The 26577-nt window shown below is 50.4% G+C and overlaps 1 protein-coding gene across 1 annotated transcript in view; it reads left to right on the top strand.

Moving 5' to 3' along the window:
• Positions 1–13923: 13923 nt before the first annotated feature.
• The window catches only part of LOC123119635 (endoribonuclease Dicer homolog 2a), a 34220-nt gene continuing 21566 nt past the window's right edge, over positions 13924–26577 (top strand). Inside the window, exons 1-7 of the mRNA XM_044539496.1 lie at positions 13924–14243; positions 14312–14738; positions 15233–15320; positions 15429–15490; positions 15592–15732; positions 25888–26013; positions 26098–26233. Coding sequence (XP_044395431.1) covers positions 14149–14243; positions 14312–14738; positions 15233–15320; positions 15429–15490; positions 15592–15732; positions 25888–26013; positions 26098–26233 — 1075 coding nt within the window. The 5' untranslated portion in view covers positions 13924–14148. The remainder of the gene's footprint in view (positions 14244–14311; positions 14739–15232; positions 15321–15428; positions 15491–15591; positions 15733–25887; positions 26014–26097; positions 26234–26577) is intronic.

Below are 26577 nucleotides of genomic sequence, written 5' to 3'. Positions count from 1 at the left end.
AGCCATTTGAATTGGAGGGGGTGATGGCAGTATCTAAGGGAGCAAAAACCCGTTCTTCACAAAAGACAGTGCTACCCGTCGATGCAGATAGAACCATGGTTGTACTGGCCCACAAACTAGCCCCACCACACATAATCGAGACTCTTCTAGATTGCACACTTACACCGTTGGGCAGATAACCAGATACAACCCATCTAACCGCAACCCCAGCGGATAGTAACCCACTTATAGTTGACAAAGCACCATGTCCACCACAGAGTACCCCCACACGAGCAGTTTGTAAATCTACTGCAGTGCCCAAAGCACGAAGACCACCACGGCTAACCCAAACTCCATGTTTAAAGCAGAAGAGCAACTGCAGGTCAGATTCCGTAGCTATGGTCCATACTCCTTTGCTGTTGCATCACTGTATTTACTCATACCAACTACTTTCGAATTTGAAGGATCCAATTGAAACTCCAATGGAGCAACAGGTATGTTTTAAACCTATTTCTTTAACTGGATTGCTGTTCTAACTTCTTGCTCTATGTTGATTTCAGTTTAAGTTGTATAAACAGTTATGTTCTCATGTGATGCACATTACAAGTGCTGCCAATGTTGTGTAGTTTCTCACACTTATATTCTGTCTATGCTACTGTGTCTTAAAAATATATGAGTTGAACTGTGTCTCTATCTTGATTAGGGAACATAAACTAGAATGATATGGACAATACAGTGACCATAGTACATAGATATATGTTTGTTTCATGTTGTTATCCTATCCACCTTACTACTGAACCGGTTTACCAAAATGAGTTTCGTATACAACAAGCTAAACCTGTGATGTGTCTGATTGTTTCTCTTGTAGTATGCAAACAGAATATTGGAGAAGAGCACCCCACTATGCAATGGTAGAGAAAGTAATGCAGATAAGGTTCAAGATAGTGAGACAACCCTGTTGGTCTCCAGGAAAGGTGATAAAAACGATCTTGTAGATAGTGAGAAAACCCCACAGTCCTGCGTTGATGTAGTGTTCGAGTTACTGGCCAGTACCGCTGGCACAAGCTCTTCGAACTCGCTGCCTGAATCACTTCGGCTTCTTCAGTCTCAGCTACAAGCTGAAAGGCATCAGTCAGTTGTGCTGCGGCAAGAAGCCGAAGGACTGAGGAAGTCCCTGCAGAATTCAGATGCGTACTTTCTTGTGCAACAGCAAGCGCTGGAGGATTTAAGCGCCAAACAAGAGAAAGTTAATAAGCTTGCTAAGCATCTTGCCAGCATTATGGGTACCCAGGATATTGTTTCTTGAACTCTTCTGAAGTGGTTTCAGTTCTGGACTTGTTTTGCTGCGGCGTTTATATGCTGCTTTGTTCCCTATATTTGCACTGGTGGCGAACTTTGATGCCCAGTGGATGTAATATGTGTAATAGCCGTGATAGCCTAGCATAAGTTTCTTGCTTATTTATTTCCTTGTTGTCTTGTTTATTTGTTTGCTTGTAGTCGGTGCAGTTCTTTTTCCGCGGTTTGCTAGTGGCTGCAATAACCTATTTTTTAAAACTAGGCCACAATAACCATGGGCTAATATTTACTGTAGTGACACTGGGCCTCCTACGGGCCGTAGAAACAGTGGGCCTTCTACGGGCCGTAGAAACAGTAGGCCTTCTACGAGCCGTAGAAACAATGGGCCTTCTACGGGCCGTAGAAACAATGGGCCTTCTACGGGCCGTATCATCAATGGGCCTTATACGGGCCGTATGATCGATTGGCCAAACATGGGCCAATAACAGGCCGCATTATGGCCGTAAACGGGCTAGAGTTGGAATCGTCCGTTCATGGGCCGACCATAACGGGCCATCGTTAATAGGTCGTATTTGACGATGCTATGAAAACGGCCCAACGTATTAACGGACCACAAACGGGCCGACTGTAACCACGGGCTGAATTTGGCCCACAAGCAGAAAATGACAGTAATGGGCCATAAGTAAACGAATGCTGGAAATGAGCCCAAGAATAAATGGGCTCTGAGAAGGCTGAAAGATAACATGGGCTGGAAACGGCCCAACGGAATAACGGGCCGTTAATGGGTATAAAGTGATACACTGTTCATTACGGGCCAGTTTCACCACGGGCCGTTAATGGGTATAAAGTGACACACTGTTCATTACGGGCCAGTTTCACCACGGGCCATTAATGAGTGTAAAGTGATACACTGTTCATTACGGGCCAGTTTCACCACGGGCCGTTAATAGGCCAAGAGTTACATAGGGCCTCATATGGGCCGAAAGACGTCATGGGCCATACATGGGCCAGAAGTGAAAACGGGCTGGAATCATATTGGATGGCCCAGATGACGCTACTGGGCCTAATTCGGATAGGGCGTAACGGGCCTTGGGTTAGCGGGCTGTAAATGGGCTATATGCGAACAGGCCGTTAACAGGCTTTCCATGGGCCGGCCCGCCACCTTTTGACCAAGTCAAACGGGCCAGCCTTTTCAGAGGAATGGGCCTCTATTGGGTCGTGCCATGTGTCGACGTATCATAGGCGCCTTCCATCCAATGAGTGGATGACATCTGTCCCAACGATGAGCCGACACGTGTTTCCTCCAGCCAATGATGATTTTACATGTGGAAAATCCCCATTGGTCGGGGCTGTTAACGGGTTATCGGATCCAAAACCCGACCCGATAGCTTAACGGCGTTCCGTTACGGTGGATGCCACGTGTCGGTCACCCTTGACGAAAGCACTTCTGTGACGCGCGATTTATCGTCATGGAAGTGGACACTTCCGTGATGATAATTTTGGCAATGTCATGGAACACTTCTACGACAGCACATGTATGACTATCTTGATTCTGTCATAAATTTGTCATGGATGTACATGCATGACAGAAAACGCGACCTACTGCGAGAAACACGTATCATCACGGAAGTGTATTTTTTTTGTAGTGTATGCTTAGGATTGGGTCTTGTCCATCACATCATTCTCCAAATGATGTGATCTCGTTATCAACGACACCCAATGTCCATGGTCAGGAAACCACAACCATCTATTGATTAACGAGCTAGTCAACTAGAGGCTCACTAGGGACATGTTGTGGTCTATGTATTCACACATGTATTACGGTTTCTGGTTAATATAATTATAGCATGAACAATAGACAATTATCATGAACAAGGAAATATAATATAACCATTTTATTATTGCCTCTAGGGCATATTTCCAACAATCGATTCCACCGGTTGGAAATGCGAAGGACGTCTCGGAGAAGGCGGCTCGGCGGCGGCCTTCCACGGCGAGTTCATCGCTGGAGCAAGAGAGGAATGGGCGGGGTCGAGTCGAATGGGTATGGGGGAGAAAACTCCCCCTGCCTGATTCATAACCCCGAGACCCTCCCCGCAGTGGTAGTACCGCTCGGGCTGGCGGTAATATCGCATGGTGCCATTAAGCGGTAGTACCGCCCGTCCTGAGCGGTAGTGCCGCCCAGCAAAAACTTGTCAAGACAGAAAATAAAAGGCCTAGCTCCAACAAAAAGGAAACACCGAGTCGAGCCGAGGGAGCAACTCAAAGAGCAAAACACAATCCAATATGCACCCACGGAGAGACTAGAGACAAAACACACACCAACCACAAACAAACCAACTGGAGAGAAGAAAAACCACACAACTCTCAGAGAGAGGGCGGTGGCCGAGGCCACCTATGTTTGGGTCAAGTGGTATGGCACCGCGAAGATTTTAACCTTGGGACCATGACCTAAATTCATCTTTGAAGCACAAGTACCATAAAAATGGCTAATGTGAAAGACGTGATTGATTTATGCATAATGTGGGGAGGGAGGGTTCATTGAGAGAACAACACTCCCCCTATGTCCATGCCTACATCTAGAACAAGATATAATGATGAGTGTGGTGGGGTGTGCCTAGATTCAAGCCACATTGCTCAAATCAATGATATTTAGCTCATGCCTTAACTCGCGAAATCTTGCTTCATCTAGAGGCTTGGTGAAGATATCCGCCAGTTTCTCTTGAGTGTTGATGTAGATGATGTCAATATCTCCCCGCTTTATGTGGTCCCTAATGAAATGATGACGAATCTCAATATGCGTCGTCTTGCTATGTTGCACCGGATTGTGAGAGATCTTGATAGCACTTTCATTGTCACATAGAAGAGGCACTTTGTCACAAGTGACACCGTAATCCTTTAAAGTTTGCCTCATCCATAGCAATTGTGCACAACAACTTGCGGCAGCTACATATTCAGCCTCGGTGGACAAGAGAGACACATAAATTTGCTTCTTTGAAGACCAACTCACCAAAGAGCGACCAAGGAATTGGCACCCTCCGGAAGTTGACTTCCTCTCCACACAATCTCCCGCCCAATCCGAGTCCGAGTAACCCATGAGATCGAAGCTTGCTCCTTTGGGGTACGATAAGCCAAAGTTTGGGGTATGAGCCAAATATCGAAAGATTCGCTTGACCGCCACATAGTGACTTTCCTTAGGTGTGGCTTGAAACCGTGCACAAATTCCCACACTCAACATGATATCCGGTCTAGATGCACAAAGGTAAAGCAAGGATCCAATCATGGAGCGATATACCTTTTGATCCGCCGCTTTACCATTGGGATCACTGTCAAGCTTTCATTTGGTGGGCATTGGAAACTTGACCAGCTTGACATCATCTAGCTTGAGTCTTTTGAGCATGTCTTTGGGTATACTTGGCTTGGTTGATGAAAGTTCCTTCTCTTCTTTGCTTGACTTCGAACCCAAGAAAGGACTTCAACTCTCCCATCATAGACATCTCAAACTTCTCAGTCATTAGTGCGGCAAACTCATCATTGAAAGATTTGTTAGGAGAACCAAAAATAATATCATCAACATATAGTTGGCATATGAACAAATCCCCTTTAACCCTCTTAGTAAAAAGAGTGGGATCGATTTTCCCAATTTCAAACCCACGATCTTGCAACAACTCGGTAAGGTGCTCATACCACGCACGTGGGGCTTGCTTAAGACCATAGAGCGCCTTTTTGAGTTTGTATACATGAGGGGGGAGCTTGGAATCCCGAAACCCGGAGGTTGTTTGACATACACCAACTCATTCAAAGGACCATTAAGAAATGCACTTTTCACATCCATTTGTTGTAATTTAAAGTCATGATGAGATGCATAAGCAAGCAACATGCGAATAGATTCAAGACGAGCAACGGGGGCAAATGTTTCACCGCAGTCGATACCCTCGACTTGGGAGTAGCCTTGTGCCACCAATCTTGCCTTGTTTCGAACTACAACACCATTTGCATCTTGCTTGTTCTTGAAGATCCATTTGGTCCCAATGACATTATGTTCCTCCGTTGGCCTTGGCACTAATTCCCAAACTTGACTGCACTCGAAGTTGTTGAGTTCATCGTGCATAGATTCAAGCCAATCCTCATCATCGAGCGCCTCATGTACCTTTTTGGGTTCAACACACGAAACAAACGCGTGATGCTCACAAAAGTTTGACAATTTTTTACGAGTAGTTACCCCTTTTCTCAAACTTCCAAGCACATTCTCCATGACATGTTGTTGGCGCTCGAGCTTGGAAGCCACCTTAGTGGCACGGTGCTCCAAAAGTTCCTCAATGGGCATTTGAGGATCATCTTGCACATCTTGCACCGTCTTGAGTTTGCTATTGATCTTGAGCACCGTCTTGAGCTTGCTCTTGATCTTGAGCTAGCTCTTGATTTTGAGCGAGCTCAGAAGCATGAACTTGATCTTGGGCATAATTTGGTGCATCACCAACTTCATGGGGTTGATCTTGCCCTTGATCTTGCTCATTGGGTTGAGGGCCTTCACTTTGTTCTTCAGAAGCGTGTGGGTCTAGAGTAGGTGGTTGCTCCACTTGAGTGGAGCATTGTCCTTCTCCTTCGGCCACAAGGGCTTCCTCAATGGGGAGTATTTGACCAATCCCCATCCTTCTTATGGCTTGGGGAGGAATTTCATCACCTACATCACAAAGACCACTTTGCCCCATGATACGTCTCCAACGTATCTATAATTTTTGATTGCTCCATGCTATATTATCTTCTGTTTTGGACATTATTGGGCTTTATTATTCACTTCTATATTATTTTTGGGACTAACCTACTAACCGGAGGCCCAGCCCAGAATTGCTGTTTTTTGCCTATTTCAGAGTTTCGCAGAAAAAGAATATCAAACGGAGTCCAAACAGAATGAAACCTTCGGGAACGTGATTTTTGGAACGAACATGATCCAGGAGACTTCGACCCTGCGTCAAGAAACAAAAGAGGAAGCCACGAGGTAGGGGGGCGCCTACCCCTAGGGCGCGCCCTCCACCCTCGTGGGCCCCCTGTTGCTCCACCGACGTACTCCTTCCTCCTATATATACCTACGTACCCCCAAACGATCAGATACGGAGCCAAAAACTTAATTCCACCGCGCAACCTTCTGTACCCACGAGATCCCATCTTGGGGCCTGTTCCGGAGCTCCGCCGGAAGGGGCATCGATCACGGAGGGCTTCTACATCAACACCATAGCCTCTCCGATGAAGTGTGAGTAGTTTACCTCAGACCTTCGGGTCCATAGTTAGTAGCTAGATGGCTTTCTCTCTCTTTTTGGATCTCAATACAATGTTCTCCCCCTCTCTCGTGGAGATCTATTCGATGTAATCTTCTTTTGCGGTGTGTTTGTTGAGACCGATGAATTGTGGGTTTATGATCAAGTTTATCTATGAACAATATTTGAATCTTTTGGATTTTTTTATGTATGATTGGTTATCTTTGCAAGTCTCTTCGAATTATCAGTTTGGTTTGGCCTACTAGATTGATCTTTCTTGCAATGGGAGAAGTGCTTAGCTTTGGGTTCAATATTGCGGTGTCCTTTCCCAGTGACAGTAGGGGCAGCAAGGCACGTATAGTATTGTTGCCATCGAGGATAACAAGATGGTTTTTTATCATATTGCATGAATTTATCCCTCTACATCATGTCATCTTGCTTAAGGCGTTACTCTGTTCTTATGAACTTAATACTCTAGATGCATGCTGGATAGTGGTCGATGTGTGGAGTAATAGTAGTAGATGCAGGCAGGAGTCGGTCTACTTGTCTCGGACGTGATGCCTATATACATGATCATACCTAGATATTCTCATAACTATGCTCAATTCTGTCAATTGCTCAACAGTAATTTGTTCACCCACCGTAAAATACTTATGCTCTTGAGAGAAGCCACTAGTGAAACCTATGGCCCCGGGGTCTATCTTCATCATATTAATCTTCCAACACTTAGTTATTTCCGTTGCTTTTTACTTTGCTTTTATTTTACTTTGCATCTTTATCACAAAAATACCAAAAATATTATTCTATCATATCTATCAGATCTCACTCTCGTAAGTGACCGTGTAGGGATTGACAACCCCTTATCGCGTTGGTTGCGAGGATTTATTTGTTTTATGTAGGTGCGAGGGACTCGCGCGTAGCCTCCTACTGGATTGATACCTTGGTTCTCAAAAACTGAGGGAAATACTTACGCTACTTTGCTACATCACCCTTTCCTCTTCAAGGGAAAACCAACGCAGTGCTCAATAGGTAGCACCCCACTTGGGAGCCATTATTTTCATCAAACTCCACGTTACACGTCTCCTCAATGAGTCCGGTGGACTTGTTGAGGACACGGTAAGCATGAGAGTTTGTAGCATAACCAACAAAATATGCCCTCTTGAGCTCTAGGTTTGAATTTAGACAAACGAACACCTTTCTTGAGAATGAAACACTTACAACCGAACACCCGGAAGTACTTGAGGTTGGGATTGTTACCGATAAGTATCTCATATGGAGTCTTGTTCAAGCCTTTGTGGAGGTAGAGCCTATTGGATGCATGCCATGTGGTGTTGATGGCCTCGGCCCAAAAGTTGTACGAAGATTTGAATTCCGCCATCGTGGTCCTTGCCGCGTCCATCAATGTCTGGTTCTTCCTCTCCGCCACACCATTTTGTTGAGGGGTATAGGGTGCGGCATATTGGTGCTTGATCCCCTCGTCACTAAGAAACTCATCCAAGGTGCAGTTCTTGAACTCGGTGCTGTTGTCACTTCTAATCATCAAGATCTTTGCTTCATGTTGGCGTTGAGCTTCATTTGCAAAGTTGATGACGGTTTGTTGAGTCTCACTCTTCCTCTTGAAGAAGTATACCCATGTGTATCTTGAGTAGTCATCCACTATCACCGAGCAAATACTTTCTTCCACCAAGACTATCAAAGGATGGAGGTCCAAAGAGATCCATGTGAAGGAGCTCCAAGGGCCTCTTCTAGTATATGATAGTCGAGGGTCGGTGAGCCGTTTCATGAAGCTTTCCTTCGATACAAGCACTGCAAGCACGACTTTTGCAAAACTTACATTTGTTAGTCCACGGGCGTGGTCCCCTTTGAGGAGACTTTGCAAATATCTCATATTGACATGGGCTAGTCGGCAGTGCCAAAGCTAACCCACATCAACTTTAGCCATTAGGCAAGTCACGGTCTTAGTGGGTCGCTCCAAAAAGTTCACCACATAGAGACCGTTCTCAACATGCCCAACAAAGGCTACTTTAAGAGTCTTGCTCCACAAAAGGTATCAAGATCAAAGAATGTGGCAAATACCATAAGTTGAAGTTGACGAACGGAAAGTAAACTGTATGCAAGGGACTCAACAAGCATGACCTTCTCAATAGATAAATCTTGAGAGATGACCACCTTGCCAAGTCCCAATACCTTAGAAGTTGAGGCGTCACCAAACTGGACATGGGTGGGCATAGATGGAATGGGATGCACATCCACCACCAAGTCCTTACTCCCGCAATCTCATCGGCATAGTCACGACTATGCCCCTCCAACTTGGAGATAGTATCCTCATGCGAATCAATGATATCATTGGCCTCACCAAGTTGTTCCAAGAGAGCAACAAAGTGCTTCTTGGACTCATCCTTGATCTTGCTCACAAACTTGGTGAACTCATTCTCATCAACTTTCTCCACCTCACTATCATCAACACAATCTAACAATGAAGGAGTAACAATGATGGTGGTTTTGATGTTAGGAGTTACCTTGTTGATACCTTTGGCCATGAGACACTTGGCAATGGTGTTTTCGTTGGGGGCGCCGAAGAGAGACACCTTAGACGGGGACGATGTAGGAATGGCAATGGTTGTCGTTGCCATTCCTTCTCCACTTGTATCTTCCTCATCATCATCGGAGGGGTACTCTTCATGTGCCACCAATCCCTTTGGAGGAGGCTTCTTGGTGAAGTTGTTCTTGCTAGGGAAAGACTTGGCTTTGTCTTTGCAATGAGTTTGCCACCATTGTCTTCCCTTTTCTCGTACGGGCAATCCACCACAAAGTGACTCACATTGCCACAATTGTAGCAAGTCCTTACTCGTTGCTTGTTCTTCGACCCACTTGAGTTCTTCTTGGTGAAGTTGGGCCTTGAGTTCCTCTTGTTGATCCAAAATTGCCTTGACGCAAGAGCCATGTGCTCATGGTATGCATATTTGGTGTCCTCGGGGCCACACTCCTCTTCTTCTTCTTCTGGAATGGCCTTGGCCTTCAAGGTAAGGGTGGGAGTGCTTTTCTTTGACCGGACACGAGCAAGAGCATTGTCGGCGGTCTTGTTCATGATGTTCATGGCAATGAACTCATCCAACACTTCACTCGAGGTTAAGGAGTGAAAATTCGGCCTTTGACGAATCACGGAAGACATGCCCTTGTTGAATGGCATGATGGCCTTGAGGAACTTGCGCTTGATCCAAGTATCATTCGTATCCTTGCTTCCATGGTCTTGGAGAGCAACCGCAAGAGTTGTCACCCTCCGGTATAGATCACGCGAATCCTCATCTTCTAGCATCACGAATTCATCGGCCTCATCAAGGACCACTTCAAAGTTGGACCGTTGGATGCTTGAGCTTCCCTTGTACATAGACACAATGTGCTCGAACAATCCTTTGCACGAGTGGAAGGTCGCAAGTGAGATAGATCTTCGGGTGGGACCGCATCTTGAAGGATTAACAAAGCGGAGTGATTGTATTGATTGTCTACCTCTTCTCTTGGGGTGAAGTTGTTTGGATCATGCGGGTAGAAGCCTTGCTCAATGATTCTCCAAAGATTAGTAGAGCAATGATTCAAATGAGACTTAATGCGAAAGACCCAATTAGCAAATTCACCCTTAACAAGCTTGGGAGGAGGACTATAATATTTAATGCGAGGTGTAGGGACCGGTCCTCCATAGACCGGGGAGAGGGAACCGAGGCAAAGGTTCCCGTCCCATTCTTGTCATGAGGAGAAGGAACATGAGTATCTTTAGTCGTTTCCTTGCCGAAATTGGCCTCCGACTCCAATGCCGTGGGATTAACCACAAGCAAGGGATCGGGAGTGGATTTCATACTCTCAAGTAATTCTTTAAGCATAGACTTGACTTATGGTCGTCATAGACATCTTAAGTGAAACCATAGCTTCATTTTAAGTCGTCTCGAGTGATCGAAGTCAACTCCACGGCCTCGGGCACTTCCTCCCCGGTGTCAACCATACTCTTCGGGTGGTGAAACCCTTAATAAAGAGACGAGGCTCTGGTACCAATTGAAAGGATCGATATGGTTGACTAGAGGGGGGGGGTGAATAGGCAACTACCAATTTTTTGCTTTTCTTAACAAATTAGGTTTAGTAACAAATAGGTTGTCTAGATGTGCAACTAGGTGAAGAACCTATATGATGCAAACAACAACAAGTGAAAGCAAAGGATACAACACAATAATAGCTTACACAAAGTAAAGGGAAGAGATAACCACAAGTGGAGACGATGGAGACGAGGATGTGTTATCAAAGTTCGTTCCCTTTGGGGAAGTACGTCTCCGTTGGAGCGGTGTGGAGGCACAATGCTCCCTAAGAAGCCACTAGGGCCACCGTATTCTCCTCACACCCTCACACAATGCGAGATGCCGTGATTCCACTAGTGGTGCCCTTGAAAGCGGCGACCGAACCTTTACAAACAAGGTTGGGGCTATCTCCACAACTTGATTGGAGGCTCCCAACGATACCACAGAGCTTCACCACAATGGAATGTGGCTCCGAGGTGACCTCAACTGTCTAGGGTGCTCAAACACCCAAGAGTAACAAGATCCGCAAGGGATTAGTGGGGGGAATCAAATTTCTCTTGGTGGAAGTGTAGATCCGGGCCTTCTCAACCAATCCCTAGAAAATCAACAAGTTTGATTGGCTAGGGAGAGAGATCGGGCGAAAATGAATTTTGGAGCAACAATGGAGCTCGGGGGGAAAAGAGGCGGGTCTTCTTGGGGAAGAAGACCCCCTTATATAGTGGGGGAAACAATCCAACCGTTATCCCCACTTCAGCCCGCACAAAGCGGTACTACCGCTGCCTGTGAGCCCCAGCGGTACTACCGCGAAGACAGATGCCTCAGCGGGGGAAGGGGCAATAGAGCGAGTGCCCGGGCGGCACTAACAACGGTGGTAGGTGCGGTACTACCGCTCACGAGCGGTACTACCGCTGAACCCGACACGAGACATGCTGGTCTCGATTCGAGGCGGTACCAACGCGGAGCCAGAGCTGTACTACCGCTTATGGCCATGGGTGGTACTACCGCTGAGCACCAGAGGTATTACCGCCTATGGCTATAAGCGGTACTGCCGCTCTGGCCCAGCGATACTACCGCTGTCGTCTTTCTTATGTCACTTCCGCGATAAAGGTAAACTCCAAGAGCGAGGGATGGAGCTGGGGGTGCGAAAGATATGTGTACGCGTGATTCCACCCTAGCCATTCCGATGCGGACCCCCTCTTGATAGTACGGTGTCTCCTATGACTCAAGTCCACCAAAACCGAAACGAAAGAGACTACACCGTCTTCATCTTGAGCTCTGAGGGGAAAGAATCGTCCCGTGCCAATGAATGAATATCTGAAATGCTCAATGCACACGATTAGTCCGCAAATGCATTGTCATCAATCACCAAAACCACTTACAGAGAGACATGCCCTAACATTAACAACAGCAGGGCACATAGTTCCTTATTATTAAATGTTTGCGAAAGTCACCTTATCACACAAGCTTTGCAATTATGGACTGTTTATGATGTCGTGCGCATCGTAAACGTTTGCTCATAGAAGAACGCGTGTGATAGACCCTCATCCCAACGCGGGTACGACGGATGAATCGTGTGGGATATATTCAAACTTCGCATACAGTTTTGTAGGGATTACTGTATGCACTCTTACATCGAATCACATACAGTCGAGGAAGAGTAAATGTGTGTGATTGTCTGCTTATCATACACATTCTATAATGGTGAATTGTTTGTGATGTGGTGCGCATCGTAAACGTATTACCACGGAAGACCGGTTGGGATGGTAATGCAAGCACAAACGGGTAGCAAGGATGGATCGTTTGGGATATGTGAGATATCACAAACAGTTGTCTGAAGACTCGCGTTTGGGATACATGCTGGCAACGCACACGCTTAGTTATGCAAAACGTATGCATCGCTACTCCCTATCCCGACGGTTTCTAGGTCGTGTGGGAAGGACCCTCCTATCGCCCACACTATCCTGGTGACGGTTTAAAACTCCGTCGCGGAAAGGGGTCGGAAAGGGGTTAAAAACCGTTTGTATAGCAGCTCGCTGTACCAGTGATATCTTTGGTTTACATCGTGACCCGGAGCTGACATGTACTCATATCCATGAATACGGTCCTAGGTGGGTCCCCTGCGTGTGCGTGCCTCCCATCCCATGCTACACGCTACTGTGGTGTATTATTTTTAGCAGACAAGGCAACTGAAGACGTAGGATGAAGGGATGGAGGCAACAATCACTCCAGAAGGACGCTAAACAACACCGAAGTCCCTCTGCTTCTCTGGCGCACAACGGTTGTGATGCAGGGTGCCACCGCCGGCAGAGCCAACTCGTCAAAGACTGTGTCTAATGGCACAAATGGATTCCTGTGACGAAGCCTCGAGAGGATTCACCCGACAACGGCGACGACCGCCCTCACCTCCTCCTTGTACAGCGCCGCCCCACCACCGCGCGGAGACGGTTCAACTCCTCGGAGATATAGGTGAAGAAGAAGACCAGTTCAGGAAGTCACAACTCGTTGAAGTCGATGGGGTGATCGAACGTGTTTAGCCTGATGGCCGGCATGGACGCGTTGGCATGACGGTAGGCATCACGTAGTCGTAACATGTGTGTAGCAGCATGGTCCAGCAAGCAGTTGAGACGATCCTGGACCTCGTCACGATCGGCCCGCTCGCGCTCCAGCCGGCTCGCCATCACGGCAACCTGACCGCCTAGCGTATCTGCTGCTTTCTGCGACAACGCCGCCGACGCCTCAAGCATCTTTGTGGTGGATTCTTGTCGCTTTTGAAACTCCGTGAACTCCCGCTCATAACGGAGGAGCATGTCACTCTTCTCCTCCCCGAGCTCACGAAGCTCCATGTCCTTGGCTTGGAGCTCCTCTGTTAGGCGCCTCACCTCAGACTCGGTGATCTGGTGCGTCGCCATGGAACCCGATAAAAGCAATAAAGAAAGAAAGTAAATGAGGCGAAACGGCTGAAAGACAATGCAATCTACGAAAAGGCGGAAGAAGCCAACAAAGTACCCTCAATGGAGTACCCTCTAGTTTTTAATGTTTGGTTACCAACTACGGACAAGTTAACGCTCGTGATTACTATTTAACTCTACAATAAACTAGGAATATTTTTAAGAAATAACTATTGGTATTACCCATGGGGAATGCACAATTTCCAAGAAAAGGAAAATACCAAGGAAAGTGAAAAATACGGAGCAACAGATGGAATCGGAAAAGATGAAAAACAGCCCCACCACGACCGGCGAAGGACGACGCCACTATTCCCACCCGTGAAAGCGAGATTCCCTCCCCTGCCGCCTCGTCTGACGCCGAACGGCAATGGTCCCGAGCAGGTCTCCTCCGTTCCCCCTCCCCCTGTCGAGTCAAAAAGCGCACCCGAAGCGGCCAAGCAGCAAAACCTTCGCCCCTAAGCCTCGCCCCGCCTCGCCAAATCAAACCCCACGGGCGCACGACACAGATTCACCCGCGCGCCTCCGCTGCAGCCAAGCGTCGCCGCCGCCGCCGCCGTCTTGCCTCCGATTTCGTTCTCGCGCCACCCCAGTATCTCACCAGTCACCACCATGGGTGACGCCGCCACCGCCGCCGTCGCCGCCGACGCCGACGCCGCCGCGACAGAGGAAGTACATAAGGAGGATCCGGAGATTGTAGCGAGATGGTGAGTGTTGGTCCACCGCGCGGGTATGAACCGCGACAGGAAACGCCACTGAATGTGCGTGCGTGCAGGTACCAGCTGGAGGCGCTGGAGCGGGCCATGAGCGGGAACACGGTGGCTTTCCTGGACACGGGGGCCGGGAAGACGCTCATCGCGGGGCTGCTGCTGCGCGCGTACGCGCACCGCGTGCGGAAGCCGGCGCGGGATTACGCCGTCTTCCTCGTCCCCACCCGCGTGCTCGTGGAGCAGCAGGCACGGGTCGTCGAGGCGCATACCGACCTCCGCGTGTCCAAGTTCACCGGCGACATGGGCGTCGACTTCTGGAACGCCGCAATCTGGCGCCGCGTGGTGGACGACGCCGAGGTGCTTGTCATGACGCCGCAGATCCTCCTGGACAACCTCCGCCACAGCTTCTTCAGTCTCCAGGACATCGCCCTGCTCATCTTCGACGAGTGCCACCGCGCCAAGGGCAACTCCCCGTATGCGTGCATTCTCAAGGTCCCAATAGTTACAACCGCTCTGTTCCCTTTTGGTTTTGTTAATCTGACTTTTTAGAAGCTTTCCCTTTTTTTTGTCGCACCCACCAACACACTCCCTCCGTTTCTAAATACAGAGCAGTATTTTACTGTCCAAATCTAAACGACCGGGACCTTTCATAGAATACTCCGTTACTGGTTGCAAAATCACAATCATAAGAAAGCTTTACTGAATACGAATCCAACAATGTCAATTTCTGTAACCATAACTCACATTAGATTAATTGTATGTCAAATCACGATTTTGGACAGTTAAAAACACCCTACGATTTGATACTGAGGATGTAATAGTCAGTTTGAAACATTGTTGTTCTCTAGCTACTTGTATCAAGTATCAACTCAAGTGATATCATGACTGCTCATTTTACCACCTATATTGGCCACATTTACTGTTCCAGTTGAAGTCTTGGTCCACTAACCAATTTAGTAAAATCCTTCAGTTTACTTTCATTGTAGGAATTCTACCACCCTGTAATGAATTCTAGACCACGGGGCCCTCTGCCGAGGATATTTGGGATGACTGCTTCACCCACAGATTCAAAAAGTAAGGACGAAGCTGTGAACCTGTATATGTGTTTTACATCCTCAAAGATTATTTTTGAACAAACATCCTCTCAGTTCGACCAAATCTGTCACACTATTCCTTCCATAGATCTGCTGCAAGAGAGCTATTCTAAACGAATCGTCGAACTGGAGAATCTATTGAATTCAAAGGTCAGGCCATGTATAGATTCACATGTACCCTTTACCTATGATAATCATCATTCCTAATTTTTTCACGCATGAGGAATACTTTTGTGTATTTTCTGTTGAAGGTGTACACAGTTGACAATGAATCGGCTTTATCGGAATACATACCATTTGCCACTACGAGGATTGTGCAGTACGATGATTATATCATCCCATCCAACTCACATAACCATATCAAGAGTTGTTTGGACAGGTTGCAAGAAAAGGTATGCTGTTTGTCCCTTTATTTCTTTGAATTAAGGGGTTTCCGCCCAATTCCATTTCTCAATGAAATTGATAATGCGGAAGTCAGGGTGGACCGTTCCTTCAGGATGGTTCCAAACTTTTAACACAATCCACATGCTGAAAATATAACATGAAACACCAGGCAAAATTCTACCACAAAGTTTCTCAAAGCATCATTACAAAAAATCTACATAAAAGCATAAAAAACCGCCACAATCACATTAGCATTACAGAACCTACATTTCGAACTTCCAGTACACCCCCCTTTTAGCAAATTGTTTCTAGTAAGAGCATCTCCAATAGAAGATGCAAATTTGGAGATGTAAAAATTTACATCTCCCAAAAGTGCTTTTTGCATCTCCAAAAAAGTGCCAACTCCAACAGAAGATGCAAAATGGAGATGTAAAAGAGTAACTCCAATAGAAGATGCAAACTAGAGATGTAAAATTGGCCGCCGGCCGCGCGGCTGCTGTTCAGCTGCCGCCGGCCGCATTTGCACATCGATTTTTCGTAATTATAGCAACAGAAGTGCATCATCGACCATAGTTTTAAATCCTACAAGAAAAAGTCGATTGTCTCAAACGAAGTTGTTGGTCCAATAAATGAAAATGCACATGGACATCACTCAGTTTGTGTCCTCTCCGTTGTCACTAGTGCCATTGTCGACGGTGGTTGGTATGATCATCATCAATGGCTTCTTTCTCGACGTTTTCTTGCGTTGAAGTCTTGTTGCTGCGAACTCCACCGGAAGCACCTTCATTGCCATCCCCATGCCGCCCATGTTGCCACCGAAGCCACCTCCCATGCCACTCATCATGTTGCCGCCGAAGCCACCTCCCATGCCACTCATCATGTTGCCGCCGAAGCCACCTCCCATGCCACTCATCATGTTGCCGCCGAAGCCACCTCCCATGCCACTCATGTTGCCGCCGAAGCCACTTCCCATTCCACCTCCCATTACTCCGAAGCCACCATCCATGTTTCCACCAAATGCACCATTCATGGCACCACCCATCATGTTCATGTACCCTCCCATTCCTCCTCCCATGGCACCTCCCATTCCCCCTCCCATGGCACCTCCCATTCCCCCTCCCATTCCTCATCCCATCATGTTTCTAATGAGCATTTCATCGCGACAAAGTTCGACATACGCCTTTACCTTGGCATCAAGAGTAGATGTGTCCATGAACATAAACTTGAGTGCCTTCTCCTCGACTATCTTCATCTCCTCGGCCGCCGCCTTTCTCTCCTCAAGCTCAACCTTTCTCTCCTCGGCCGCTGCCAACCTCTCTTCGGCCGCCGCCCTCTTCTCCTCGGCTGCCGCCCTCCATCGCTCAGCTTCACTCCTCTCATCAATTTCTTTGAGCTTCAACAATTTTTTTCTTCCGCATACCCTTTCCTCGCCGTGACAATGGCATCAAATCCATCCTTGAGATCATTGTCTCCGGCCTTGGATCCCTTCACTTTCTTAGTTCCATCGGGCCTATAGGATTTAGTTGCTGAGTGAGGAATGGGGCTACCTCTCTCCTCACCCGGGCCATCTTCTTCATCCTCCACCACCACACTTTTCTTCTTCGAAGCATCAAAAACTTCTCTAGTTTTCCACTTCTCATCCTCCACCAGCACACTTTTCTTCTTCGAAGCATCGAAAACTTCTCTAGTTTTCCACTTCTCCTCATCCTTGAGCTCTTCCATTCTTCTTCCTCTTCTCTCCTTTGTTGTTCCTCTCTTGAAATAATCCTTGCGCAATCATTTTCTACAAGAAAACAATCAAGATGTCATCATCAAATTAGTGAACATTTCAATATTTGCGGAAAGTGGAGAAAGCACACATGAATAGCAAATGATTATTACCAGGTCACTTTCACCGCAACCACTTGGGTTCATGCGATCAACATTTGCCAAGCAACCCACTCACTTTTGACATTCGGCGTTGATGGTGCCCCAACGTTGACGAAGGGAGTCACTTGAGCGATAGTGGCCGCTAGTGTTGCGCGCATCAAAGAAATCCTTGATGCGTTGCCAATATGTGACGGCGGATTGGTCGGTCCCAACGGTTGCATCTTGAGAGACTTTTTTCCAAGCGATGCAAATCAACACATCTTCGGCGTTGGTATAATTTGCGGTTATTCCCTTCAAAACGAAGCCCTCATCATCCATGTCAAGATTGTCATTACCATATTGTGGAGTTTCATATTCTTGTGATGCATACTCATGTGAATAATCATCATTTGTCACATTTGTGGCGCGCATGAAAACTTCATCATCGAGACTACAAATGGACGTACACACAATCAACTACACATTCCATTGGAATCAACAGTTGGAACAACAAAGAAATGCACAAGATTTTTTTTAGCTTTGCGACATATCAACAAACACGTTGGATGCGGTCGTCATCGGCGTGGACACATCTTCCTCCATGGCCGGCGGCGGCGGAGGTGGATGAGGAGCACCGTAGCCGGATGAGGACGCCATGGTCGCCGACGGCTACAAATCGCCCGTCGAAGCCGCGACCGGCTTTGAGATTTTCGCCGGCCGAGGTTGGTTCCTTGCCAGGTTGCGGCCCCGAGCCGCCGACCGCTTCACGCCTCCACATCGAGGCTTGGCGGCCCCCTTCTTCTTTGCAGCCTCCAGCGTGACCGGTCGGGGTGGAGCAAATCCAGGGTGGCGGCGGCATCGAGGCGGAGGCGGCCGCATTGGGGAAAGTTGCCGCAGAGGCGGCTGCTGCGATGAGGTGGGTCAGGGCACCGTCGGCGGAGTCGGAGAAGGCGGCGGGGTCATCAGCGTCGGCGGGCGGGAGTCGGGCGGCGGCTAGTCGCGCAGAGGGGAAAGGAACTGGCAGTTGGGCGGTTGGCGGGCGGTCGCTTTTTTACATCTCCTGTAGGTGGAGATGCAAATTTGCATCGCGATGTGTTGTAGTTTACATCTCCGGGAGGTGGTGTCAGGCCCGTGGGTCTGGGGGTACCCAGGCCCGTCTGCCTGCGACCCAAGGCACGGCGCCTGGCGTGGGCCCAACACAGCCCATCTTCAAGACCTCACGAGCAGGATCCTCGCGAGGGCCCCCGCCTCGCGAGGTGGGCATTAGCAAGCCTCGTCAGGAGCTCCCTGAGGGCCTCGCGCCGGGCAGCCTCCCGAGGCCCCTCGCGGGGCGGATATGTCTAGGCTCGCCAAACCCCGCCTCGCGTTGCACGTGGGTGACGCAAGCCACGACAAGCGGAGCCAGAAGGGCGCCAGCGAGTGTGGATAAGGATGTTTTCCTCTTTCGTGCCAAGGGAGCAAGGACAGCGCGTCGTTCACAAAGCAATCTCCAAAGGTTGCTATTTTGGTGCAAGAAGACCAGGACAGCGGGCTCGCCAGGACGGAGGTCATCGTCGAGCCCACCGACGTGTCATGGACAAAAGCTTTTGCAGGCGGAGACCACCTTTAGTCAAGATAAGTTGTACTCCTTTTCCCCTTTGAATTTGGCCGTTGTGGCAACCCTTCCCGCCTAGAGTTTTCAGGGGAAGAGGACCAGGGCCAGTATAAGTATAGGCTAGATGCCATCATAGAGGGTGGTCGAATCTTGAGCCCTCCAGAGGCGGTTCATCTTCCTCATACTCATCCTTCTTCGCGAGGCAATCGACACAAAGCAGGAGTAGGGTCTTACACCGCAAGGTGGCCCGAACTTGGGTAAACTGCCGTGTCGTGTATTTCTTTCCTTTCGCTCGAGCACGAAGGAGCGTCGTCGTGAGGCAGTGAGCAGCGAGCCGGAGCTTAGTGGAGTTCTGTGAGCCTAGAGTTCAAACCTTTTGTTGGGTCCCCAGAGCCCCGATTCCGACATTTGGCGCGCCAGGTAGGGGTGTGCCGAAGTTCCTCCGTTTCGCTCCTTTCTTACTTCACCGACCCCATGGCCGACGCTCACCGGGTTCACGCCGAGCGCCGAGCGGCCCGTGTTGCCAAGACGGTGCTCGCTGGAAGCAGCAACCGTTGCCTCTTCTTTGAGCATGCGCTTGCCACCGCCTACCCCGTCGTTTTTTTGAGCGTCGCGGGCTGCCCGGCTTTCACCATCGCCCTTCGCTAGGTGAATTGGCCAGCGAGGTTCAGACCGGCGCTGCCTCCGCGTTACGATGGCGCTGCTGACCCCGAGGAGTTTCTCTGGCTCTATACCCAAAGCATCCTGTTGGCGGGCGGTGGCGGCAAGGCCATGGCGAACTGGTTTCCCCTAGCCCTCGTGGGCGCCCCGCGCTCCTGGCTCCTCAGCATTCCTGAAGCTTCGATCTCTTCCTGGGGCGAGCTACGCGGTCGGTTCGCCGCGCGCTTTGTGCTCCAGGGGCCCCATGCGGTCGCGTGCATCCTCGGTGGGTCCCAGGCGCCTGCGTCCAATTGCCACTCCAAGTAGCTCTTTACGGGGCGAACGTTGCGCGGCCCCAGCCCGAGGCTTCATGGCCTCGCGCGTGTCCCGAGTGCGTCATCACCTTCGATTCCTGAGACCACCCCAAGTTCGCAGCCGCCGTCGGCGCGCTCCCCATGTTGTGCACACCCACCATCAGCAACGTCTCTGTCACCAAGACCCTCATCGACGGCGGCGGCGGCCTCAACGTCCTCTCCGTCGAGACCTTCGAGACGCTCCAAGTGCCTTATGACCAGCTCATGCCCACCAGGCCCTTCTCAGAGGTGACTGACGGCTCTACCGCTCCCCTGGGGCAGGTGCGCCTCCCCGTCATCTTTGGCACCCGCGATAATTACCGCACCGAGCTTATTGACTTAGACATGGCCCGCATCGGCCTTCCGTTCAACGCCATCCTGGGATACCCCACGCTTGCCAAGTTCATGGCGGCGACCCACCCCGGCTACAACGTAATCAAGATGCCCGGCAGCAGCGGCGTTATTACTGTTGCTGGAAGCAAGGAGGATGCGGTCTGGGCCCTCAAGCGCGCCTACAGGGCTACGACAGCCTCGCGCCTGGGCTTCGCAGATGGGGTCGGGCCTCCGGAGGTCGCTCCTGCGAGGAAGAAGCAACTGTTCTCTCAGGACCGCGCCGAAACAAAGAAGGAATTGGTTGACGGCAGCGGCGCAGGTCCTACCTTCACCATCGGCGCCGACCTTCCCCCTGAGCAGGAGGACGCGCTCGTCGCTTTCCTCCGGGCGAACAAGGACGTGTTCGCCTGGAAGGCGTTTGACCTGACCGGCGTCCCGAGGGAAGTAATCAAACACCATTTGGCGGTGTCCTAACGCTCGTCCCATCAAGCAGAAGGCGCGGCGCCAAGCGCCGGAGAAGCAGGCATTCATTGTCCAAGAGGTGCACAAGCTGCAGGAAGCTGGGGTCATTCGAGAGGTGCGCCATCCCGAATGGCTCGCCAACCCAGTCATCGTCCCCAAGAAAGGTGGAAAGGAGCGCATGTGTGTCGACTTCACGAGCCTCAACAAGCCCCGACATTGAGCACAGGAAAGCCTCGGCATCAAGGGACTCCAGGTGAAGAGACATCCCCCAGGACCCTTTCCTGCTCCCACGCATCGACCAAATCGTGGACTCCACCGCTGAATGTGACCTGCTGTGTTTCCTGGACGCATTCTCGGGCTACCACCAGATCAAGATGGCAGCGGAAGATGTGGAAAAGACAGCCTTCATCTCCTCGTGCGGCGTGTTCTGCTACACCTGCATGACGTTCAGTTTGAGGAGCGTCGGCGCTACCTTCCAGCGGCTGATGCGCATCACGCTGGGGCCACAGCTAGGGAGGAACGCGGAGGCCTACATCGACGACATCGTGGTCAAATCGCGCGAAGCCAAGACGCTAATCAAGGACCTAGAAGAAATGTTCGCAAATCTGCGCGAGGTCAGCCTGAAGCTCAACCCCGACAAGTGTCTCGTTGGAGTCCCCTCCGGCAAGCTTCTCGGCTTCCCGTTCAAGTTGCCTTGGGGCGCTTCATCTCCAAGCTAGGTGAGCGCGCCTTGCCCTTCTTCAAGCTGATGAAGAGGACAGGCTCCTTCAAGTGGACCCCTGAAGTGGACGCGGCTTTCGAAGACCTCAAGAGGTACCTCATGAGTCCGACGAGTGGCGTCGCGTTTTCATGAGCCCTTGGTCCTATACCTGGCGGCCACACCGCAGACGGCCTGTGCCGCGCTCGTAGCGCTGTGGGAGGAACACGTCGACACCAAGGAAAGGCTTCCCGAGACTCGCGGGCCCTCCAAGCTTCCTGGACCTTCCAAGCCTCACGAGCTGCCAGAACCTCGCGAGCCCTTCGCGTCTCAAGCCAGCGCCCCCAAGCCTCGTGCGCCTCTTCAAGAGCAAGCCCCTGCCGAAGCCACACGCCTCGTCGAGCACCCCATGTACTTTGTGAGCACGGTGCTGAGGGATGCGCGAGCGCGCTATGCTATGCAGCAGAAACTTCTCCTTGCCTTCCTGGTCGCCTCTAGGAAGCTGCGGCATTACTTTCAGGGTCACCCCATCAAGGTCGTCTCTGCTTACCCCCTGGAGAAAGTGCCGCATAGCCCTAATGCTGCGGGAGGGGTCGCTGAATGGAGCATCGAGCTGCAGGCATTCCAGTTGGAGTTCTGCACCACCAGAGTCATCAAGGGAGCGTCTCTTGCGGACTTCGTGGTGGAGTGGACGGACACATGCGGGGAGGAGCCTCATGAGGACAAGTCCCTCCTGCCTGGGGATGAGGCGCCTGCCGGGTGGGTCATGCACTTTGATGGCGCCTTCTCCAGACAGGGCGTGGGGGCTGGGGTCGTGCTTGTTTCCCCAGCGGAGGACAAGCTTTACTACGCCGTCCAGCTGTGCTTCCAGCATGGCGAGAAGGTCTCCAACAACATTGCGGAGTATGAGGGCTTGATCGCCGGCCTCAAGGCTGCTGCGGCCTTGGGCCTCACCATCAAGGGCGATTCTCAGCTCCTCGTCAACTTCTCCAACAAAAAGTACAAGCCAAAAGACGAGCACATGGCGGCCTACCTAGATGAGGTACGTAAGCTCGAGAAGCGCTTCCTGGGTTTAGAGTTGCAGCATATTCCGCGCGGCGTCAACAAGGAAGGCGACGACATCGCCAGGTGAGCGTCCTCCGCGAACCCCAGAGCCCAAGCGTCTTTGAAGAAAGGCTCTTCAGGCCATCAGCTGCGCCTCTCGCCACCGGTGCGACGCTGCTCCTCGAGGAGCTTCCGCCTGCACCATCCACGGGCGCGCCCGACTGCGGCCCGACCTTTGGGGCTTGCCTACTGTTGGCGTTGGAGCCTCAGGAGGATAGCTGGGTCACGGAGTTCAAGGACTATTTGCTCCACGACACCCTTCTGGAAGAAGATGTAGAAGCAGAGCCCGTGGCCCGGCAGGCCACCGCCTACTGCTTACAAGACAGCGAGCTGTACCGCAAGCACCCCAATAGTGTCTCGCTGCGGCGCATTTAAGAGGAACAAGGGCGCGAGTTGCTAGCTGACATCCATGGGGGAGACTACGGACATCACTCCTCGTCGCGTACCCTCGCGGGTTCTATTGGCCCACGGCGCTCCGCGACGCCACCAAGCTAGTCCAGTCCTGCGAAGCTTGCCAGTTCCACGCCAAGCAAATCCATCAGCCCGTGCAAGGACTCCAGATGATCCCACTCTCGTGGTCCTTCGTGGTATGGGGGCTGGACATACTGGGCCCTTTCCCTCGCGCGGCTGGCGGTTACCGCTACCTCTACGTCGTTATCGACAAGTTCACCAAGTGGGCGGAGGTGGAGCCCGTGCGCACCATCCCGGCGGGTTCGGCTGTCAAGTTCATCAGGGGCCTCGTGAGCCGGTTCGGTGTCCCCAACTGTATTATCATTGATAACGTCTCCCAGTTTACGAGCGGCCTCTTCACGTCATACTGTGCTAACCTTGGAATGCAGATATGCTACGCGTCGGTGGCGCACCCTAGGAGCAATGGCCAGGCCGACCGCACCAACGCGGAGGTCCTCAGGGGCCTCAAGACTAGGAGCTTCAAGAAGAAGCTTGAGCCCTGCGGCAAGGGCTGGCTGGACGAGCTGCAGTCTGTGTTGTGGTCCATCCGCACCACCGGGACGAAGCCCACCGGCGAGACTCCCTTCTTCCTCGTCTACGAGGCCGAGGCGGTCCTCCCATTCGAGCTCAAACATGGTTCTCCGCGAGTCCTGGCATTTGATGAGGCGCGCCAGGACGACTCGCGGGGGGCCGACCGTTTGCTCCTCGAGGAGGCCTGCCGTCAGGCCGCCCTCCACGCCGCGAGGTACCAGCAGGCCTTGCGGCGCTACCACAGCCGCAACATCCGCCCACGCACTCTCGAGCTCGGGGACCTCGTCCTGAGGCGGATCCTATCCAGGGAGGGCCTCCACAAGCTCTCGCCCATGTGGGAAGGCCCTTTCAATGTCGCCCACGTCTCCAGGCCAGGCGCCGCACGCCTGGAGACGGAGGATGGAGTTCTTGTGCAGAACGCTTGGAACATCCAACACCTCCGCAAGTTCTACCCGTGACCCTCTCACGTAAGAATGAGGTGGGGCTGTACACGCCCCAGAGCCTCCCGGTGCGCCGCTCCACGGCCTCGCGGGAGCTCCCACCCACACTCAAGTGGAAGCCCCATGCTCCGCGCTGGCGGAACGATCGTACAACGATCATGTCCACGCCCAAGTGGAGGCCCCATGCTCCGCGCTGGTGGGAAGATCAATGAAGGTGCTGGACGCGGCAGCCTTTTCCTTTTTGCTTGTAAACAAGTTTGCAGTTTCTCTAAGTAAAGACTGTGGTTTTCGCGGCTTCTATATGAAAGGAATTTGTTTTTCTTGTGGCTTTTTTCTGGGTCTCATTCTTTTCGTCAGCTATGCATGCCCAGAGCCTCTCTCATGAGCCACGCGCGAGCGGGGGCTGGGCTTGGTGCTCACGCTTGGGTCAGTCCCAGCGGCACTAATAGCCCAAGTAGCCGGGCCCTGGGCCGCGGGCCTGCACCCGCGCGCACCACCCCACCAAGGCCTTGGTGTCCAATGGCCTTTCGTGACGCACATGAGCGAGCCAATGAGCATGCTGCCCCCCAAGCTTTTCACCTCAGGAGCACTCGCTAGCCCTGGCGCTCTCACCTCCTGGCCTTGCCCAGGCATCGCGACCTAGCATACCAGCGACGGTCAAGCCCCGCGTGGGGCTGTCTTCTAATGACGTAAAGCGTGAAAGCAGACATGAAGGAAAAGCAAGCCTTAGGAGAACACAAAAGTTGCTCGATACATCATTAAGGATTTCAGCAAATGTTCCTCACGCCCCCATGGGGTCATAATCAGGTACCGGCAGGAAAGAAAAGAGGGGCGACCTAAGGAGACGTGACGCCGCTGTCCTCGCCATCGTCGCCCTCGTGTTCCTCGATCCCGCGTCGGTCTTCGTGGCTGTCAGGGGCGAACCGTGCGCTCAGCGCATCCACGTGGTCCTCCACCCATACCGCGAGGGCGTCGCGGATCACCTCAGGCACGGGGGCTATCACGGCCTCGAAGTCGAAGCCGGGGTCGGAGCGGAAGAGATGGCTGAAGACGCGCGTCGAGGCCTGGGCAAGGAGGTCACGACTTTCCATTGATTCGGCACCTGGGAACAAAGAGCACAGAGATTGTGACGCTCCAACCTATCGACTGTCAAGCACTGACGTTAGAGGTCCAGCCACAAGTACTTGTAAGAAAGCAATGCATTGTAGGAAGAGAGCCCTAACGGTTCTCCATACATGCAAAGTATTGCAAATCAGGGGACTACAACTGGCATGTACACTAAAGCCTGCTGACATTAGGTCCTGGTCAGTTTAGGGCCCAGCGCTTAGTTGCATGGTTTTGATATTTGAGGGATGCAAGTTTAACGGCCTTGAAGTTGAGGGTGTGAGTTGAACAGAGGTAAGGTAAACAGCTCAAGGACCTAAAGTTGGTTTTTTCTTAAATAATATTGGCACAATTTTCTCTATTTATGTAACATAATAAACTATGATCAAATTTAGCATCTATATTTAGTCCAAGTGGAAGTTGAAGTAATAATTATATCGTATGATTTGCTTTTCTTATGAAATACAGCCTTGTCTGCATTACAATTGTTTTCACATTTTGTTTTTCCCTGGCATTCTGTTTGTGTTGGTGTGATATAGTAGTTTTTTGTATATGCATGCCTTGTCTTCTAACACATTCAGTAACCTAACATGTTTACATTCTCTTAGCATTTAGAAGTCCTCAAGGCAAATCTACATGGATTGTCTCGGAAAAATGCGAAGAAAGGGATATCAAAATTACACAAGGCATTCTTATATTGCACAGCTAATCTTGGAGTATGGCTAGCAGCAAAGGTGTGAGAACATACAATGATGCATGCTTGTATTACATTTGTGTAGCCCTGAAATGCCTTAACCTTTTATTATTATTATTTTCAGGCTGCTGAGATACACTCAACAACTAATGAACAATTCTTATCTTTCTGGGGTGAAGAACTGGATAAGAATGTTGAAGGCTTTGTTAGAAGCTATAGTGAAGAAGTATACAGGGAACTCTCATGTTTTTCAAAGAGAGGTAGACATGCAGTTGTGATTTTTCGTTTTGTCTATTCAGCTTATATATTCCTGAAAGTCAATTTTGTACGAGTTATTTGGTGTATGACTATACTTCCAATGCTGCTACTGTTAACTCGTAATCATTATTTGTCGGCAAAGCACTGTACTGATTCGTAAGTTGTGTATACCTGGTGATGGCACGGCACATGGTTGTGCTTTTCATGGTGTATCATATCACATCTGGTATCTGTCTGTCAAATCGTAAATGGCTCTGCTTTTAATGTTGTATCATATCACATCTGCTATCCATATGTCAAGCAAAATGTTATACGACAACAAATTAAAATTCACTTGTGAACATAT

The sequence above is a fragment of the Triticum aestivum genome, chromosome 5D (assembly GCF_018294505.1).
Source record: "Triticum aestivum cultivar Chinese Spring chromosome 5D, IWGSC CS RefSeq v2.1, whole genome shotgun sequence".
In the NCBI taxonomy this organism is placed as follows: Eukaryota; Viridiplantae; Streptophyta; class Magnoliopsida; order Poales; family Poaceae; genus Triticum; species Triticum aestivum.
The sequence above is the reverse complement of the archived record's forward strand: the minus strand, read 5'-3'. Positions and strand labels throughout refer to the sequence as shown.